This window comes from Lemur catta, chromosome 6 (assembly GCF_020740605.2).
Source record: "Lemur catta isolate mLemCat1 chromosome 6, mLemCat1.pri, whole genome shotgun sequence".
In the NCBI taxonomy this organism is placed as follows: Eukaryota; Metazoa; Chordata; class Mammalia; order Primates; family Lemuridae; genus Lemur; species Lemur catta.
The window spans coordinates 19,186,416-19,207,437 of record NC_059133.1 but is presented as its reverse complement, the minus strand read 5'-3'; the positions used below and the strand labels follow the sequence as shown (position 1 = coordinate 19,207,437).

Below are 21,022 nucleotides of genomic sequence, written 5' to 3'. Positions count from 1 at the left end.
ATTGCTTCCCTTGTTCTCTCTGTCCTGGTATAAGCCCTGCCTGGAGTTATAACAGACTCCCCAGAGCCTTCAGAAACAGCCAGTGTGCTGCCAGGCATATGTCTACCTTGCTTCACACTCTCTTAGTAGCTTAACTTACTCTGAGTCTCTTTGCCTGCACAATGGGGCTCTGACAGTACCTCCCTCCTAAGGGCTGTTCTGTATTGAGTCAGATAATGTATGTAAAACCTGCAGCCCAGTGCCCGGCATGTATGAAGCGTTCATTGAACTTTAGCTTTTTGCCAGTTTTAGGTGGATCCCCTGCTCACTTAACCTCTACCGCTGTAAACGTGTGGAAATTCCGTTTCTGATGGAGTTAATGCTGCAGCCCTGAAGACGCACGGGTCAGTGATTACGAGAGCAGCATTCATCTGTGGGGACTGAAGTCCTCTTGCCAGACTTTTAAAAACCTTTCCAAGTTTTGGAGTTGGTTAGCTACAGATCATAGCTCACAGACTGAAATGCCTGCAGGTCCCATCAGGTAATATACATGAGTGACATTGGCCAGGTGTTCATCTATTAATATGTTGGACTATTCCTCACATCCACTAAGAAATATGTTCTCTCATACCTCCCTGGAAGCAAGAATTACCTTCACCCCTGTCCATTTTCCCTTTCACATTTTTTTGAGACAGACATAAGTACAAATAAAGATTTCGCCACCATAAGAAAGGAACTATGCAAACACAATAAGACCTCAGTCTAGAAGTTAATAGAAAGTGAGAGCAATGGCTATAAACTAGAGTTCCAGAGGCCACAGGCAATGCGGGCCTGGTGTCACCAGTCTTCTCAGTTTTCAAAAGATGTCAGAGTTAAATAATAAATTATTAACATTTTTTTTTCCAAAACACTATAAGGCTCAAAAAACACATACACACACACACACAAAAAAAAAAAAAAAACTATGACTGGGGACTAAACTCAGCCTGGGGCAGCCAGTTTGTCACCTCTGAGCAAAACAGAGAAATTCCATCCTGCTCACTTCTGGGGTGATGAGTGAGCTCTCCCACACACAGTGACCAGAGTGAGTGGAAGGCAGTGCTGCCCCAGGGGTGCCTCACCCTGGAAGATGTCACTAGAGCCCAAGCAGAGCTTGTCACCAATGCTCGTTGTGCCACTGGCGCCCTGTCCCCAGCACCAGTTGAACCAGCCTCACTAGGAAACCACCTTCCAGTGGCCCTGGGTTGGAGCCATCCTGGGTAATAGCCTATTAAAGAGGAAACTTCTGCGGGCTTGTCCACGGAGCTGGTGGATCAGCGCCTGGGTGAAAGCAACCACTGAGAGCATGGAAGTGGCCACATGGCTCCCCTGAGCCTTTACCCCCCTCCCCCAATCAACAGTTCTTTAAACTAAACCAAAACATTCATCTTCTTTGCAAAGCCGTTTCCTGCGGACAACTTGAGAAAACCTGTAATCAGGGAACCTGAGCAATAGAGGAAAGACAGTTTTCCTTCATTATCTTTCCATAGAGAAGACTGGGCTGTTTGAGAACCTTGTGGTCTAATTTTCCTACTGATCCCAAGGTAATGACCACCACCACTAGCACCACCACAATAATTATGGCCAATATTTATCCAGCACTTACTATTCTGTGCCGGGCACCATCCTAAATGCTACACCTTGCATCATCTCATTTAATCCTCCCAACAACCAGATGAAGTAGGTGTTGTTATTATTAGTCTTTCTGAGATGAAGAAATAGGCACAAAAGGTTAAATAAATTGGCCAGTATCACCTAGCTAGTAAGTGGTAAAAATCTGGCCTGAAACGCAGGTACTGAGACAAGAGATACAGCACCTTAACCGCCTGGGCACCTGCTCCTGGTGGGCAGGGTGTGTGTGTGGAGGGGGGGGAGCACAAATTCTTCACCAGCTATCCTGGAAAACTGAATGGTGCTGAGGACCTGGGGCTGGAGGAATCATTTCAAGGAGGAGGAGCTGAGATTTGAGTGACTTACCCTTCCCTGCAAATACAAAGTTTTAAAGTCTTTCCCCTTGACTGGGAATCAAAGATGTTAAAGGTAGAAAGCACCTTAGTGAACACTAGTCCAGTCCACTCCCTTTACTTTGGAAGCCTCTGGTTTCACTGAGCTCAGGAGAGTAAATCCCAAGATTGGCCCCCCCACCCCCGCCCTTGCCGGACACTTCTCCCCGGACAGGTGGGGAGAGGGGAGGGAACGGGACGGGGTTGGGGGAGGGCAGGTGATGAGCGTGGACAGGGAGAGATTTCCAGGTGGTGGTGAGAGTGTGCCCCTAAGAAAATTCCTCCAGAAGCCCGAAGAGTCCCCCACCTCCACCGCCCCAGGCCACCCTCCCCCCTTTACCTCGTAGGTGCTGGTAATTCCCAGTTTGTAGAACACCGGGAGGAAGACCTCCGCGGTGAGGACGATCACAAAGAAGTAAGTGAAGGCAAAGATGCTGTATATGGCCCCAAACCGGTAGACCTCGGAGGGGGTGCCCAGGATCGTGATCGCCGACATGAAGCTGGCGGCGAGGGACAGCGCCACGGGCACCGCGGTCATTCTGCGGCCGCCGATCAGGAAGTCCTCGGAGGTCTGCTGGCCGCCCCCCGCGAAGGCGTAGTAGATGCCGACGGCGGCTGAGATGAGCAGCATGCCGGCGAACACCACGTAGTCCCACACCACGAAGGTGCCGATTTCCTGCGCCCTTTCCATGGCCCCCCGGCGCTGTGGCCTCGGCCCCCGGGCGCTCGCTTCGTATTCCCGGCGGGAGTGGCGCGCTGCGGGGGGCGGGCGGACTGCAGGGGTCCCCCGGGTGTCCGTCCCCCAGGTGTCTGTCCTCGCCGACCCTGAGCGCCCCGCCAAGGTGGGAGGGGGGGCACGGGCTGGCAGTGATCCCTGCGCCCACCGCTGCGAGCCGGGCCCCTAAAACTCAGGTCTGGGACTGAGCGCTCACCGGGTGCGGGACTGGGTGGGGTGCCCGGGATCGCCACGGCGCCGGGGACACCCAGGCAGGTGAGAACTGGCGCCTCCAGCCACGTCCGGCGAATCCACAGAGAGCGCTCAGCGCAGATTTTACCAAGTGGCACCAGAGGGGACGCACCCTTTAAATGAGTAGGCGACCGGTCGGGGGAGTGAGGGACGAAGGGCAATCAATTGTCACGCCTGGAATTTGAGCTTTCCAGTTCAACAGTCCAGTCTGGGTCCTTGCGGGATGTGCGGAGAGTTTTGAGATTTCTTTACTTGATAGGTTAATGGGTGACAATAGGTTGATGTGGGTGACAGTCTGCAGTGAGCTGAGATCACAGTCCTTAGACAGGTAAACGGGTATAGAGGAGAGGAAAAAGTCTGTGCTATTTATTGGTTGCCTTCGTTTTTACTCAACAAACATTTCTGATGCCCTACAGTTTGTGGTAGAAATGATAGTTGCTGTAATATTAATAATAATTCCTACTGTTTAATGAGCCTTAGGATGTGACACATACATGTTTGGCACCTTTTATTAAAATACATTAACATAATTCTATTGCTCTTGAAAACTGAATTATCTCCATTTTTCAAAAGAGGAAAGTGCTTTAAACTGCTTTAAAATGGTTAAGTCACTTGCCCAAGGAGATGGTGATTAACATTTTTAATCTAGGTCTGATTTCAGAGCTTATTCTCTTAACCATAGTGCTACACTTTGTGGAGTTCAAATGTAGATATGTGTTAAAGGTAGGCACAAATGTGTATACTTAAATAAAGACACTTGCAAACACACAGAAGAGAAGAGCATTTCTAGAATCAGCGCTCAGGACATATTTTAAGTGGCTTGTCTTGAAATATTACTAATAACGCAGGAGTCATGCTCACAAAGTAATATAATTCTCAAGTTTTCCTGCTAAAATGTACACGCTAGCCAAATGTGCCCAGCCATAAGTCTATTTCTGGCTGTCCTTGTTCATTTTCACACATCTCTATAATTTACCAGTTGATCCTTAGTAAATAATCCACAGAATGCATTTAGTCCAACTTGGTGTGTGAAGAAAGCTATATTGGATTTTATTTTTTGTAAACTGGTGTTATTTGCATAGCATTTTCAGAAGGAAATAAAGAGGGAAATAGAAGTTAATCCAAGTAATTCAATCATTTAAACAAATATGTGGTTTGGAATTATGTCCCACCTGTGTGAAATTTACTGTATTTACACATTATGTTATATACACATATTTACATATAGTCTTTATTTGAAATAATACATACATATATATCTTTGTCAGACAGTTGGTGAAGGAAGGATGGGGTTTTGAGTTCACAGAAGTTCTAAATACAATGCTATGATAAAGATTGGCTTGGGGGTAAAGAATATTTAAAATTGTTAACAAGTCAACAGTTAAGGGAGTTATATGAGCTGCCTTCCAATTTAAACTTTCATTGGCTTGTTGTCTAAAAGTTATTATAGTAGAAAAACTAGATCCTTCCCTAAATAAGATAGATGATATTAGCTATAAAGTACAAATCTTCACATTTTTTGTTTCTCTCCAGAACTTTCCTATTATTTTAGCTTTATTCCTCTCACTAATCAATGTACTTATAAGCATATAAAAATGTCATGTGCTTATTTATGTAATGCCTTATAACTGTATAGTTCTTTCAAGTTGTAGAAGTATATTCACATTTAATATTTTGTGGAAAATTGTGGTTTAAAGACAAAAGTGTATATGTACTTTTTTTTCAGCCGCATGTTTTGGAGTATTTTTAAAATTTGGCAAAACATCCTTTTTCCCCAGAAAAGTAATCAGTGGCCCTTTGCCACATCTGTAGGCCATTGATACAGATAATTTCCTATCACTCACTTCCCATTACTGCGAAATGTTTAGTTACTAATTATCCTGTAGCAAGGAAACAAGGATGACATTTATATCAAAAATTACAGCATTGCATTATAAGTTATTTCATATCTTGTTGGAGTAGGTTTCTTTTTTAGAAATACAGGAGTTTTCCTGAATGGCCTCTTTGATTTTTTTTAAAGCAAAGTAGTTAGAGGGAGGCCAGGGAGAATGGATTTATATTAATAGACGGCGGTAATTATTTCCAAGTGGAAAAAGGACCTAGAATATGCTGAATTGTGTCACAGCTAATGCAAGGACAGAATCTGCTCCAAGAGCTCTTGAATTTTCACCAGAAAACCTAGCCATCCCCACTCATCATGGAACATGCCCCCCAATTTTCTCTCCCTCACATGGTTCCTTTCTTTCACTACTGCTCTCAACCCATCTCCTCCTATTAGAATCTTACCCATCATTTAAGTTGGAGTCAATTGTCAAAATTTGTCATGAACTATTTCACTGTTCCTAATCCCACCTGCTCCACAACCAGAGGTGCTCTCTCTCTTTCTTGGGGCGCTCTTAGCATGTTTATACTCATTTCTTGTCCTTCATAGTGGTACAGTATTCTAACTGTTTGAATCAAGGTTCTTAATGAAGGAGTATCATCTCATGGATTCCATGAGGCCAAAAGCAGGACTGGAAAGCCACTCCACGTGGCTGCTTTGTTCTTCCCTCTCTCTCTCCAGATGGGTTTTCTCTGCATTGCCACTGGTATTTGGTCGGAGATATCAAAGCCAGTGCTTATATGCCCTTAAATCAGTGGACAGTAGAGACTGATTAGTGCCTTTGAATGCTAATTTTAAATCCCTTAGAGAGGAAATCGAGGGTTCGGCTTGTGTCATGTGTCCCTAAACATCTAATCTAATAGGCTGCAGCCAGAAGGACAGGGTCCCCTTTGTGGCTGCCCAGATTCACCCTGGGGGTGGGGAGGGGGGACTAGGTCTCCACTTAAGAGGGTGGTAAGCTGGCGAGGCACTCTGACAGGTGTCTGCTCTGTTAATCATTCATGCCATTTTACTGTCTCTTGGGAAAGATCATAAGCTCCTTGGGAAAAGGGACTGTTGCTTGCTCATCTTTGTAAATCTCCAAAACCCAGTACCGGTTGTTGTGTAAAGAAAATGCTAACCTTGTTATTGTACTGATGCTACTTTACAATGCCTGTTGGCATTGAGAATTTCCCCAAAATTTATAAAAGTGAAATTTGGAAATCTGAAAGTGATCTTATTGGACCCTGAATCTAGGCTTACTCATGTGTCTTCTTATCAGGGGGCAGGGAAAGCCTCTTTTCTCTCATTTTGAGAGGAAAATTAAAGGAAGATATCCTCCCAACACGATTCCCTGCGTCTGCTTATTCTTTGCCTTGAAATCACAATGATAGTTGCTAGAGGGCTTCAAGAATATCCTTTTGAAATGGCAAAGGAAGAGAAGGGTATAGGATTCCTCTACAGAGTGCTTGCTTAATGTCCCTTCCACCGAGAAACCCTGTTTGAGTAACTTGGGAACTTAGAGTGAGTAACAATAACCGGTGTCATCACATAGCTTGAATTGAGAAAGATGTGAATCAATCAACACTTATAGCATCTCTACCCCTCACATCTGTTCTTTTATTTTGTTTCTTTCTTATCTGGGTCTCACTCTCACCTCCTCAATGGAATCAGTTCTAAGTTGGACCACCAAGTACTTTTATTAAGTAATAGAAGCAACTCACTCAATAAACTTGCAGAAGTTTCATCTGATGCTCTGGAGTACTTCCTGCTAGATAATGAGAGCTGTGAAACTCCTCCAGGTTCTCCTTTCAGCGTTTAGTAAGGGTCAACTTTTGTGTAATCATTGAGGTAGTGGGTTTCTCCAGAAAGGAATTCCCCCCTGGTCTTGCCTAAGAGAGTGTAAGTCTGATATTAAGCATGCTGGGAGTCTGGTAGGGGAAAGGATGGGCAGGTCGGGCATGGGGTGTCTCACTATGCATTAGGCAAACTTCCTCTAATCCTTGTTTTCCAGGAAAATGCTTCACTCCAGCCCTTAGTTATGACTAGTGTCCTCAAGCCAGAGTTGCTTTTTTTTTTTTTTTTTTTTTTTTTAGTTTAACCTCTCCAGAAAGAGTATCTTTAGTTTTCTGCCAAGAAGTGGGGAGGGGCAGTTACTTAGTTGCCCAGCCTAGCAAAGGAGAAAGGGTGTGGTCTCTAAGAACTCCTTATAAAAGTCTTCGGGTTTTTCATTCTACCCTATATCTTCACCTTTAGAGACATATGGCATCTTTGGTTTTTGACACTTCTTGTGGGGGTTGGGGAGAGTACTATAGTACAAATCATTTTGTTCTTATTGGCTTCCTTCCCTTAACATATTTAGCAAGTGAAGAAAGCTGAAATCAAAGTCAATTTACACTTGTTTATCTGCATTCTTCTTCCAAAATTGTACTGAATACAATTGATAAGTGGTATTTTTCTGCAGTCATCTCTTTTCTCCTTCTCTTTGTCCTTATAGGCTAACCAACATTTTTATTCCTTTGATGCCATTTTAGTGGAGTATATGAGACAGAGTCCAAAATAAACTGTAAAAGAAACATTAAGCAAATAGTCAATGCAGGTGGCAAAGGAAACCCTTTAAAAATTAGACTTAACATTTTTCTGAGAAAAGAAGGAAAATTTTGCATTCATAAAATGTGAAAATTTTGCTATTAAAATGTCAAATGTAGAAATAAGAAGGAGCTCTTGGGAATTAAAAGATATAGGAACAGAAATTAACGATCAGTGGAAGAGTTAGAAGATAAAGTTGAGGAAAACTTCTATAAAGTGGAACAAAAATACCCAGAGATGAAAAATAGGAGTAAAAAGAAAAGAAAATTAGATGTTCAATTCCTAAAACATTCCTAGAATTCTCTAGAGATTCTAGAGAGCAAGTAGAGGGGAGGAAACTATCAAAGGAAAATTCAAGAAAATTTCTAAAAATCGTAAGAACATATTCTTCAGATTGAAAGTGCTCACCAAGTGTGTAGACAGTGACTTTAAAAAGACCCACATCAAGAACCAACATCCTGAAATGTCAGAACCACACAGAAACAATTTTAAAAGTTTCCAGAGAGAGAGAGAGAGACAGAGAGAGAGAAAATAGGTCATGTACAAAGATCAGAAATCAGAATGGCATCAGATTTCTCAACAGCAACACTGAAGATCAGAAGATGATAAAACAATACCTTCAAAGTTTTTTAGGAAAAATTATTTTCAACCTAAAATTCTATACCCAAACTATCAACTCAGTGTGAGAGGAAAATAAACATGTTTTCAAATATGCAAGGTCTCAAAAACTGTATTCCCTACACATCATGTCTCATGAAACTTCTGGAAGATGTGCTCGATGAAAACAGAGGGGTTAGAAATGCACAAACAGGAAGACACGGGAGTCAGGAAATGGGCGATCCTGACAGAAGGAGTGAGGTGCTAGTCCCAAATAGAGCAGGTTCAAGGCTCTGTGTGGAGCCATCTCTAAGAAAAAACAATGGAACGTCCAGGTTGCCTTAGAGTTTGACCTCTATAAGAAAGAAGTCTTAGCAGTTTCTTCTAAAAGTGTGGTGATAAAGTGATGGCAGATACATGGAAAACTAAGCAAAATGTTTCTAGCTAAACACATTACGTTGCACAGCCACCAAATTGACAACTCCGGAGCGTGAAGATGCTTTACACCCGGTGGCCATACAACAACATCTCCCTGCAGAAGTCACACTCAGCATGACCAAAAGACTAAAACCCAGACCTTTGATATCCACTCCCCCACTCCGCTCTGCCGGAGATATTCTTGTCCAAGCCCATGGCAACACCACCCACCCGGTTAGTTGCTCAGACCAAAACCAGTGTTTGCAGTGGTTATGGATCTCAACTCTGCAGCCACAATGCCTGGGACGAAAGCTCAGCTCCAGCATTTCCCTACATGGATTAACCTTAAACAAACCATTGAATCTCTCTGTGCCTCCGTTTTCTCATCTGAAAATGGAGATGACAACAGTGCCTACCATATGGGATTGCTGTAAGGGGGTTGTGCGTGAATGTATGTTAAAGCATTTAGAATCTGGCATAGGGAAGGCACAAGAAAGGCATTCAGTATTGTTGTTATTAGTATATGTAAAGCATAGGAGCAAGGCCTGCACGGAGTATGCGTTGGAACTGATTCCTCTTTTCCTCTCATGTATCAGTCAACTCAAAGTGGATCCATTTGGCTTGACCTTCAAAATACAACTAAAATAGGACTACTTTCTGTCTGCACTACTGTAACCCTGACCCAAGTTACCTCCTTTTCTCAGCTGAATCCCACGATAGTTTCCTAACTTATCTCACCAACTCAGAGCCTACTTTTCATCTATGTATCTCATTGGGTCTCCCCTTGCTCGAACTCTTCCACTGGCTTCCAAAGTGCTCAGGTCTTGAGCACAGCCAGCGCCTGGCTACCTGGCCAGCATCAGCTCCTACCACTTAGCCCTCCCTCAGGGGGCCCCCTCACACCAGACTCAATGTCTATATAATTCAATGTCACGATGCCTCCATCCTCACCCCCATCATTCCCTGTCCTCCCTGTCCTATTTTTCCTACCACTTATCACGAGCTGCCATTACACTATTCAGTCCTGACCTGGATAGGACTCTATTGAGGTGGGGAGTGTTATATGAAATAGACTTTAATGGGTTTAGTTAGTTCCTCAACTTTAGCTTATGAGACATTCTTCACATTTAGGAGAATGGATTTAGATTCCCTGGGCCTAGCAAGCCACTGAGCACATTCAGCATAAGTTACCATGTATCATCTTTGCAGTCTTAGAAATCATTCGGGTTGCCTTAGGTTTCTCCTTTAAAATACTCACAGAAATAATCATCTTGGACATCATCGTCATCAATGTGTTTAGACATTATGGTTCATTTTTTTCTTTTTGCCATTAAACATTGAATTACATAGACACTGAGTATCATAGATATGCTTTGTGAGCATAGACATTAAGTCCTATGATAACTATTACTCAGGAGATAACTGTGTCTATTTTAATGAGATTGGTGTTATTTTAGCATAAATGGGTGTTAATTGGGGAACTCAAGAGAAAAAATGTTTTTCTTGTCAAAATTAATGTTAGGTACATTTTCAACCTATGAGAATTCACTCCATAAGGACGTTTATTCAGGAACGAATTCTCCTCATTGATGGAGAAATATTGTACATTACTTGTTTATTTACGTATTCTATGTTTGCCCCACTAGAATGTTAGCTCTGTGAGGATAGTGAGGTTGTTTTACTTAGAACAGTACCCGGTGCATGGACATATTCAATAAACAAATAAGAATGAACATTAGCCTTTTCCGGTGGCAGGGTCTGGGGAAGGGGCGGTGGTGCCATGTCCGGCCGCGAAGGTGGCAAGAAAAAGCCCCTGAAACAGCCCAAGAAGCAGGCCAAGGAGATGGACGAGGAAGATAAGGCGTTCAAGCAGAAACAAAAAGAGGAGCAGAAGAAACTCGAGGAGCTAAAAGCGAAGGCCGCGGGGAAGGGCCCCCTAGCTACAGGTGGAATTAAGAAATCTGGCAAAAAGTAAGCTGTTCCATGTGCCTGAGGCAATGATGACCCTTGATTCCTATTTAAACATCTGTATTCCCTGCCATAACATCTTTTGCCACCTATAGCTAAAATGAAGTGTTGTCTTGGAGCCTATTGTACATTTAAGAATAAACTTTTGTTTAAAAAAAAAAAAAGGAATGAACATTAAATATTTATTCAAATTGTAGGTAAGAAAATACTTTGTTTTGTTTTAAAAAACAGAAACACATAATTAATGGCTATGGTTATGTTAAACATATGAAAATAAAGAAATGTTAGAAGGAAATACATAATAACATAATAGCTATTAGAAGGTTGTGATTATGGGTGATTGTTTTTTGCTAAAATTTTCAATTTTTTTGAAATATTACATTGTTTTATTAAAAAAAAAAGAGGGGCTGGGTGCAGTGGCTCATGTCTGTAGTCCCAACATCTCAAGAGGATGAGGCAGGAGGATCACTTGAGCCCAGGAGTTCAAGGTGCAGGCTATACTGAGCTATGATTGTACCACTGCACTCCAGCCTAGGGCAACAGAGTGAGACTCTGTCTCTAAAAACAATAAAATAAATAAAGAGTATCAATAATATCACAAGTTAAAGCACATTGAACTGGAAGTCCAAGACCTGGATTCCAGTATCGATTGTGCTGGGTGATCTTAGGTAAGTCTCTGAATCTCTCTGTGCCTCTGTTTCCTCCTCAGTAAATAGAAGGTCACAGGACTTCACAGCTCCAAAATCCCAACTCTCTCTTCTGACAACATTAGCCACTCCCAATCCTTCCCTCTGTGGTTTCTATTTTTCACTCTGGGCCAGAGAGTAAGAATGTTCTAGGACATCAGTAGGCCAATCTAGATAGGTGGAACATTTTTCATTACTAGTAATCTTTATGATGATACTTTTCTTTAAAGCTATAGATTCTGCTGTACTTGAAAATGACTGCTCCGGTTCCTGAAAGTGGTGATAGGTTATGTGACCTGCTGTGCTGACTGAATTCACTGTGTGTTCCAGGAACACACAGAAAGCCCCGAATCTGCCTGGCAGGAGGAGGAAGCACAGAATGTTCCATGGTATTAGGCTCCTGCTCTTCTGGTTTGGGTGGGGTGATGGGCTGGCCCCAGGCTGGTGCTGACTTTCCTTCTGTAGGACTTTTGCTGCCCTGAAAATTCTCAGGGAGAATCTCAGACAGGGTAAACTAGCTTCTGTGGCCCATCTGATTGGAGGAATCTACCAGGCTAGAAGGTCAACCTCGGAAACCTTGTATGTTACAGGCTGTATTTCACTTTAAATTGAGCCACTTCAAGTGCATGTGTGATCACTCAGTGCGTCATAAGATGAATGAATTAGGCAGGGTGGTACTTGGAGAATTCCCACATGGTAAGTGAGTTTTTTTCACAAAGCAGTGACATGGAACTCAGTGGACTCTCAGTTTCAAAATCTCTAATCATGGAAACAATTTCTTTAGTTCATCTACACCTCTGCTTGTGACGCCTGCAAGTCCCACATGATCCGGTAAAGGCACCACACCTTTGTGCCAATATAATGTATTTAGGTCATTAAATATGAAATGTCCGATTTCGAATCAAAAGTGTAGTTTATCATATCTCAAACAAGGGGTACAATTAATCAAAGTATAGGCCTAAACTATCAACATAGTTTTGCCATCTTAACAGTAGTTTGTTTATGCCAGCAGCAAAGCAGCCTAGAGAGCAAGTGGCGATGAAATCGCAAAAAGCGTTTTCCACAGGGTGTTGAGAATTGAACATTTTTCCTTGCAAGAAGTGCTCCAAAGCCTGGAAGAAGTGGTAGTCAAGTCAGTTGGTGCAAGATCTGGTGAAGATGGTGAATGACAGAGAGTTTCCAAATCCAACTTCTTTAGTTTGCGCAACGTTGTTTGTGCCACACGCGGTCCAGTGTTGTCTTGCAAGAGGATTGGCCTGTCTCTGTTGACCAATCTCAGCCACTTAATGGCAAGTATCTTCATCATTTTGTCCAATTGACTGCAGTAGACATCTGCTGTAATGGACTGACCAGGTTTCATGAAGCTGTAGAGGCTGATGGCAGCACTGGACCACCAACAAACACCATTAGCTTTTTTTGATGAATATTCAGTTTTGGACTGTGTTTTGGTACTTCATCTTTAGCCAACCATTGTGCCAAACATTTGCAATTGTCAGAAAGAATCCATTTTTCATCATACATAACAACACAGTGTATAAATGGTTTGCCTTTATGCCTCCTGTTAATTTTCTTCTACAGAAAAAGTAACATTTCCCTTTTTAAAATAAAATTGGAAACTACTGAAAGCACAAAGAGAAATGACTCTAAGGAAATTCAAGTTGAGTACAGAAGGCATATTGTGTCAGGAAAACAGCAACTATACAATAAGCATTATTAAAGTACTTGAAAGGATACCAAAATACCTGTTCCCATGCACCAGCCTCAGCCCTCTCCAGTCTATATGCCATGTACGTGCTGGCTGTCTTTTTGCTTGGGTTTTGTCATGACAAGTTGCTATTACTAGATAATGGTCAAAAAACAGAGTCATGAGGCAGTAGGGTGCTCCTGAAGAAACTCTCATAGCTCCCACCGCTGAAGTCACAGGAAACAAGACCAGGAACTGGTCCTCAAAGGCCAGTCTTCAATGGGGAATTTCCCTTTTTTCAAATTGTTGTTTTGGTAGTACAACTTCTCTATTTATTTTATTCATTGGTCCTTCCGATATTTGAATAAAACCAAGTTGATCTAACTCATTAAATAAACATAGGTTGATTTTAGAAAGGATACAAGGAACTATTTATTTGCTAATATAAGAGAGGAGATTGGCCAAGGTGTAATAAACAGTGAACACTAATGAAATCCGCATACTTTTTATGCATGTTACCTGCTAATGCGTCCTTTTCTTGGCTGTAATGTAATGAAATCTGAGAATACAATCAGGTGAGCCCTTTTTTTAAAAAGGAATCTCATAATTTAGACATGTAAATGATAGCTATTCCTTTCAAAGTAGTTGCCTTGAGAGACTATATTCCAGTCTTGTAATGCTGCCATTATACAAAGCAGTTTCAGAAACTGCTCTTCTAGAATGATCTTTAGCACCTAGGTAGGGTATCCAGGCAAAATACAGGTGCCCAGTTAATTCGAATTTAGTGTGAGCATGGGCCATATACTACAAAATTACTCGTTGTTTATCTGAAATTCAAATTTAACTGGGTGTCCTTGGTTTTGTTTGGTTTTATTTGTTTGTTTGTTTGTTTGTTGCTGAATCCAGAAACCCATGCCTGGGTACCTCTACGTAAAAACTCAACTGATGTCAGTCTTCCATGGAAGGAGGCTGTGATTTTAGATACAGTCTAAAGTCTTTCAAAGTGAAGTCTGATGCCAAGAAGGATAATGCCACTTTTGGTTAAAAACAACACAATACAGTAAGCACACAGGTTTTTTGAGGGGTCTTGTAAACTGGCTCTCACAGAAATGCCTAACGAATTTTCTGAAATGGCTTTAATCAACGGCACAATTTGAAAGAGTAGTTAGCCTCCCAAAATAAATCAGTGAAAAAGGTAGATTCTGAGCAGGAACGAACAAACAAAGCCATAGACTTGTGTACAGTATCGCATGTTAGTGTCAAAGATTGGCATTCAACTACTGAGCCTTTTACATACTTGGCTCTACGAGTCCTGGCTTGGTTTTATCATTTGCATATAACCTTAAAAAGCCTTTTGCTGTGCTTTGGAAGAAGTGTACAAGGAAGAACGCTTTTCCAGAGATAAAGGAGTTTACTCCTTGGTGAATTAACTTTCTCCACGAAAAAATTTGATCATTTATGATACTTTCTTGTCCCCTTTGGTACACTGTAAACCTCAGAATCTATGTCATACTCCTATTTCCAAAGTTCTTGGTGGTGTATGACTCCATAAAGTATTAGTGTGCTGTAGGTACTTTTTCATCTTATTGTTATTTTTGTTGTTATTTTCATGATGACATCATGATGTTGGCAAGGCAGGAATTATTCTTCAACTTTTGCAGATGTGGTTATTGTGGTTCAGAGAAAGTAAATGATTTGCTATCAAATAGCATCAGAAAAAAGCCCGTTGTACTAAATGGGTGCTTTTTACCTTAGGCAACGCTGTGTCTGAAAAAATACAAAAAGTTGAATAAAGAACATTTTGAATTTTCCTACAAACTTGGAGGTTAAGTGACAACTCCAAAAAATAAGGTGAAAACAATATTTTACTGAAGTGAAACATATTTGTTGACTATTGGGTTCTACCCAGAAATTTAAAAATTAAGGCTCTATCAAAAGTAACTGAAATAACAACCTGAATTGATGTGCATTATCGATAAGTCACCTGAATGTGTGGTCCCCAAAACATCACTAAGATATGATAAAACTTCACTGGAATTAAGTTTGTTAGTTGGGAAAGTTTTCCTAAACAGGACACGAAAAAACTAAACATAAAAGGAAAAAAATTGATAGATTATGTTAAAATTGAGAACTCTGTTCATCAAATGATATCATTAAGAGTGAAAAAGCAACCACAAAATTACAGACAATATCTGCAATAATTCTATTAGACAACTCCTATCCAGAATACATAAAGAACTTCTACAAATCAATAAGAAAAAGACAATAGAAGAATGGCCAAAAGATTTACCAAAACCAAAAGGATATTCAAATAGCTGTTAAGTTTTAAAAAGTGTTCATCTTCATCAGTCATCAAGGAATTTCAAATTAAAATCATAACATGATGATATCAGTACTTACCAGAATGGATGAAATAAAAAAGATGTAAAATACCAAGTCTTGGCAAGGATATGCAGCAACCAGAATCCATATATACCACTCATGAGGCAGTAAATTAAAACAACCTCTTGGAAAACTGTTTGGCAATATCTACTAAAGCTGGGCATATGCAGTTTTTAAGACCCAGCAATTCTGTACTTATATGTATACCAACAGAAATGCGTACACATGTTCACCAAAAGACAAGCACTAACATGTTAATAGCATCACTTAAATAATACACCCAAAATGGAAATTTCCAAAATGCCCATAGACAGTAGAATGGATAAATTGTCATATATTTTCGTACATGCAGAAATATGAATAAATCTATAACTACAACAATGTGTATTAATATGTATCTTAGAAGGATAAAGTTGGGTGGTTCAGGCCTGTAATCCCAGTGCTTTGGGAGGCTGAGATGGGAGGATCACTTGGGGCTAGGTGTTCAAGACCAGCCTGGGCAAGATAGCAAGACCCCATCTCTACAAAAAGATTTTAAAATCTGCTGGGCATGGTGGTGCACACCTGTAGTCCTAACTATTGGGGAGGCAGAGGTGAGATGATCATTTGAACCCAGGAGTTCAAGATTACAGTGAGCTATAGTTGCTCCACTGCATTCCAGCGTGGGCAACAGAGGGAGACTCTGTCTCTAAAATACAAACAAACAAACAAAAGAAACATAATTTGGGGCAAAGACACCAGACGTGAAAGCATATGGTATCATTCCCTTCACATAAATTCTAAAAATAGGCAAAGCTAATCAAGGTGGTTAGAAGTTAGGGCAGTGGTTATGCGTGGCAGAAAGAGAAGAATGTGGATATGTGGATAACGATGGAAAAGAAGCACAAAGCAGGGCTTTTGCAGTGTTGGTAATGTCTCTTGATCTGGATGTTAGTTGTAAGACGGACTCAGTTGATAAAAATTCATCTATTTATACTCATTTGCATATTATAATGTATATTATAATTCAATAAAAAGGTTTTTTAAATCACTAGAATTAAGAGATCCAATATTCCATATTTACAAGAATCTCTTTTGAAGAGATGTTTGTATGTGGTTGGAAGCACTATTTTCATGAGATGCTGGGTAGCAGGTAGTAGAGTAGACAGCTATTGTTCTGCATACTTGCTTTTTTGGAGGAAAAAAACAAATTTTCCTTTGGATAACTATCTGTATTTTACATAAGGAAGCTTTCAAATGTACTGTTCTTCTCCCCTTCCCCACTCCATGCAACCCAAGCCAACCACTCAGAGAAACCTATGCATCTAGACACAGTAATTGGTCCTAATATTAGCATGCATCTCAAAAAGAGTCAATCAGAGTCCTTTTTAATAGATCTGAGGTTGAGGGTGTTTGGTACACCCTTAACCTGTCGAGTATATAAGTCAACAAATTTCATTTTTATTTAAGTTTGTTGGAATGGGTCCCTGTCACTTGAAGCCCAAAGAGTTCTGACTTGTCAAGTGGTGAGGTCTCTGAAGGGTGTGTTCAGGTAACACAGCTGATCATCAAATTATGTTGTAAGGAAGATGTTTGTAGTTAATAACGGAGCTTCAGCTCCGTATATGCAACGTTTCCTACCCAATACTCTTATTAATATATCACTGTGTAACAAATTACTACAAACTTAGTGGCTTAAAACAACACACTCTGACTACCTCCCAGTTTCGATGGGTCAGGAACCCAGGCATGGCTTAGCTTGCTCCTCTGCTTCTCAGGCCCTCCCAAGGTGCAATCCAGTGTCAGACAGGGCTGGATTGCATCTGAAGGCTTGACCGGTGAAGGATCTGCTTCCAAGCTCACACGGCTATTGGCAGGATTCAGTTACTCATGGCTGTCAGACTGAGAGTCTCAGGTCCCTGCTGGCTGCTGACAGGAGGCCACCTCATTTCCTCGCCACATGGGCCTCTCCAATATGGCTGTTTCATCAACATGCGCAAGCTGAGAAGGGATTGAGAGGGTCTGTTAGCAAGACAGAAGTACAAATCTTATGTAATATAATCACAGAAGTGACATCTCATCGTCTGTGCCATATTATAGTGGTTAGAAGCAAGTTGCTAGGCCAGCCCACAGTCAAGAGGAGATTACACAGGGGCAGGATTACCACGAGGCATGGATTATTGGAGACCATTTTAGAATCTGCCACAGAGTTCAAGTGTTGAATACAAATTTAAATAATATCAGTTTGAAGGGGCAGCAAGTTATTAGCCCCCTAGGCTGTGCATTTTGGCCTGGTATATATTCACAGCTGGTATAAGTATCTACTAGGGCTGCTAAGAGGTTCTTGAAGGTCAAAGATCTTGGAAATGAGGCATAGTTAATCAAATTAAATCTCTAAACTAAAGGGGAAAAACACACTGTAATAAGATACCCCTGTACTCCTGAGACCTTGAGAAACCAAAGAAGTATAGTAAACTTTATGGAACACTGGCATGTCAAGCATTTTAAATTGTCTTTGCATTAGTCATCTATTTGGATTCCCCATCAGTCCTTAGATATGCATCAGAAAAGGCAAGGTAAATTGGTTAAGATCACAGATATTTAAACTCCAAGTTAAAAACTTGAAAAGAAAATGATATATAACATTATATAAATCATCATATTTATAATATAATTTTATATATTTCTGTGAAATTTATATATAACATACAACATATTATATATAAGTTATACATATTACATATAGGTTGTTTATAATATGTTTTTGGTTTCGTTTTCCTCATTTTGGTATCAGTTTCAATCTGTGCTCTATATTTTTATCCAACTTTTGTGGCTTTGAGATCAGCATTTGTTGCTATACCTTTGGCCAAATAAAGTTTCTAATAATTATCACTGGTTCTTTTTAAAAAAAAGCAACATCAATGACAATATTAATCATAACCAATAGGGATGTATGATATTAATATTTTGTCACAGGTATTTGCTATTCTATTAAAATTAATGGTTTCTGGGGCCCTTCTTTGGTGCTTCCTTTTTATGTTATGAAAAGAAGAGCCTATTTTTGTTGAGCGCCTATTATTGAGAAGCATTTATTACATGAAAGGTGGTAGAACATAGTTACGAGCACTTACCTATATTAAGTAGGTAATATTAAGTAGGTGTGCTCCTGCGTGTGTGTGTGTGTGTGTGTGCTCCTGCATGTGAGCGTGTGTGTGTGTGTGTGTGTGTGCTCCTGTGTGTGTGTGTGCGCTCCTGCGTGTGTGTGTGTGTGTGTGTGTGTGTGCGCTCCTGAGACAGACTATCAAGGTTCAAACACTGGCTCAGCCACTTCTTAGCCCTGTGACCATAAGCAACTTATTTAAACCCTCTGTGTTTCCATTTTCTCATCTATAAAACAGGAATAACAAAACCATCTTATAGATTACAATGTTGGCCAAAAATTCTTCCTTTCCCTCCATATATGCCTTTGAAATGCAATATTGTAGGTACTTCCATCAAGAAGTGGAATCCGTTTTCCACACTTCAGGTCTGGGTTGGCCATGTCTCCTGCTTTGGCCAACAGAACACTGGCAAATGTGAAACAACCAGATGCTTGTAAAATACTTGCAGAAGCAGAGTGCCTAACTGACCCCAACTGATTGCAGATATACAAGCCCAGGCAAAGCCGGCAGAAGAACTACCCTACTGAGCCCAGTCCAAATTTCTGACCCTGATTCCTCTAGTTCCCTGAACATGTCTGACTTTCCTTGCCAAATACCTTGCACTGTTCACCTTATAATTTTGGTATTGCACAAGGTTTTATTTTCTTCTAATCTACTACAGTTTCACTGTAGGAAATTCTAACCACTTTCATATCTCAACTATTACCCACATACTTATGGGTTTAAATTTATATCTTTAGTCTCTGTCTCTGTCATGGGCCCATAACAATGACCAATTACAAATCTCTTTTTGCCTTGCTTTGAATAAAAAAGGGTGAGTTTCTTCCTGCTTTTTATAAAATTATTAAAAGAAAATACATGATTTTTTAACAAAGACACCTCAAGAAGGGGATTTGCAGATGTTATTTGTTTTTGTTCCTTATGGCAGCTATGTGGCCTTCTTATGAAAAAGGAGCACAAAGATTTTGTTGTAACTTACTTAATGACATGCGACAATTGTCATAGTGTGTTAATATGAACTGCTTCCCATGACGAGGAAAAGCTGTTAGCTGGCCTTGTCATGAAAGAGATTTTTTCAAGGGTTTCCCATAATAGTGACGTAATGTATACCAAAACAAAGCAGGTTATGAAGTAATATGTATTCCATATTTATATCTTAAATTATATGTGCATTTATAGGCATAAAAAATGTTCTGGAAGGGTACATTCAAGGGCATTAACATATTAGAATTATACATAATTTTTAATTTTTTTGCTTATCTAAATATTCTAATTCTTGTACCACAAAAATATATTGTTTTTATAATAAGAAAAAAATGTTTCAACTACTAAAATAATACAAGATTCAGGAGAGCTACATAAACAGTTTCTGAGAGTACCAAAATTGCACTAATATTCTATGCCTCCAGAAGAGGATAAAAAAATTAACATTTATTAAGTTCTTGCTATGTTTCAGACACATTGTCTTTTTTCTTTCATTTAATCCTCACTGTGATCCTGCAAGGTAGGTGGCATTATTCCGCATTTACAGAAAGGAGTGCAGTGTCAGGCAGACAAACATTCCACATACCCCCTTTACTTATCCTGAGTTAAGGCAAATGGCTGTGAGATTCTTGTTACAACTGCAGTGCAAAGTGCTGCGTCTTTTCAGACTAAATGTGGATTGCATTCTCTCTGCTTGTGGTAAAGGCTCATTATTAGGGTGACTCAGAGCCCTTTCATAATTCTGAGATACACATGCTCTTAAGGGAAGCACCTTTACATCATAGTTGGCCGACAATTGGCCTTTTATTTTAAAACTGGCAAAACATCACAGCTTTGCCTCCCTCAATTACCTTTTGTTTTCCTGTCCTTTGGAGGTTTCGTTAAGTATTAATATGACTTGTGTTCCCCCTCACACCAAGGAGCTTCAGGTGATCTATTTATGATTTCTCCTTGCTGTCACGTCACTTCTGTGAAGAACATAATCACTAGACATGGTCTCCCCACCGTTCAAAGGGACGCAGTGAGGAATCACAGACTGCACCTTACTGAGTAAGACGGGCAAAGTGGCAAGTGGTGAGTGACTGGCAAGAAGCCAACATTATAGGAAGGAGAAAAGCAGACTGTGAGCAGATGTGGATGGTCACTGATGTTTAGGGAGTGGAGGAAAGACGAGGGGGGATGTGCGGTAATGGAGGGCCAGACCCTGGACTAAGCACTTCCCATGTGAGGTGATTCATTCTCACCGGCAGGAGCTGCTCCAAGGTTTGAGAGGCTCTGAAGATTATTCACTTTGAGATGGGGTGGAGGTCTTTTCGACTACAAAATTAGAAACACAACATGCCTAAGGCCCTCCTGTGAGAGGCCTGTACACATGAGGTATCTCAAGGCTTAAGCTCCCTGAGCTTCATGACAAACCCATAAACCCTCTGAAGGGTGTATCATCCATTCAACTTAGAAGGAAGCTCAACAAGGTTAAGTAACGTGTCCAGTCACAGAGCTACCCAGTAACAAAGCAAGGATTCTAAGCAGACCCCTGAAATTCTTAAAGAACGTCCCGAGTCCCCCAAATAGGCAAAGTCCCATTTGTCATGAAGACGACCTCCCTTGAAGCAGCAGCACAAACACCTTGATGTGGTTCTGCGAGTTTCCTGGCAGGGCCCAGCGCCCCTGTCAGAACCTGCAGAGCCCAGGGCTGTGGGATCCTGCCAAGACCTCTAGAGGAATT

General features: G+C 40.9%; 2 protein-coding genes across 2 annotated transcripts in view; one reads left to right on the top strand and one right to left on the bottom strand.

Moving 5' to 3' along the window:
* Positions 1 to 2,733, bottom strand: part of SLC5A8 (solute carrier family 5 member 8) — a 46,592-nt gene extending 43,859 nt beyond the window's left edge. The window contains exon 1 of the mRNA XM_045553133.1: positions 2,362 to 2,733. Within this exon, the coding sequence (XP_045409089.1) occupies positions 2,362 to 2,712 (351 nt within the window). The 5' untranslated portion in view covers positions 2,713 to 2,733. The remainder of the gene's footprint in view (positions 1 to 2,361) is intronic.
* Positions 2,734 to 10,196: 7,463 nt separating this feature from the next.
* LOC123639390 (translation machinery-associated protein 7) lies at positions 10,197 to 10,584 on the top strand. The gene has a single exon (XM_045553132.1). It carries the CDS (start codon positions 10,233 to 10,235, stop codon positions 10,425 to 10,427), a length of 195 nt encoding a protein of 64 aa, XP_045409088.1. The 5' UTR covers positions 10,197 to 10,232; the 3' UTR covers positions 10,428 to 10,584.
* The last annotated feature ends 10,438 nt before the right edge of the window (positions 10,585 to 21,022 follow it).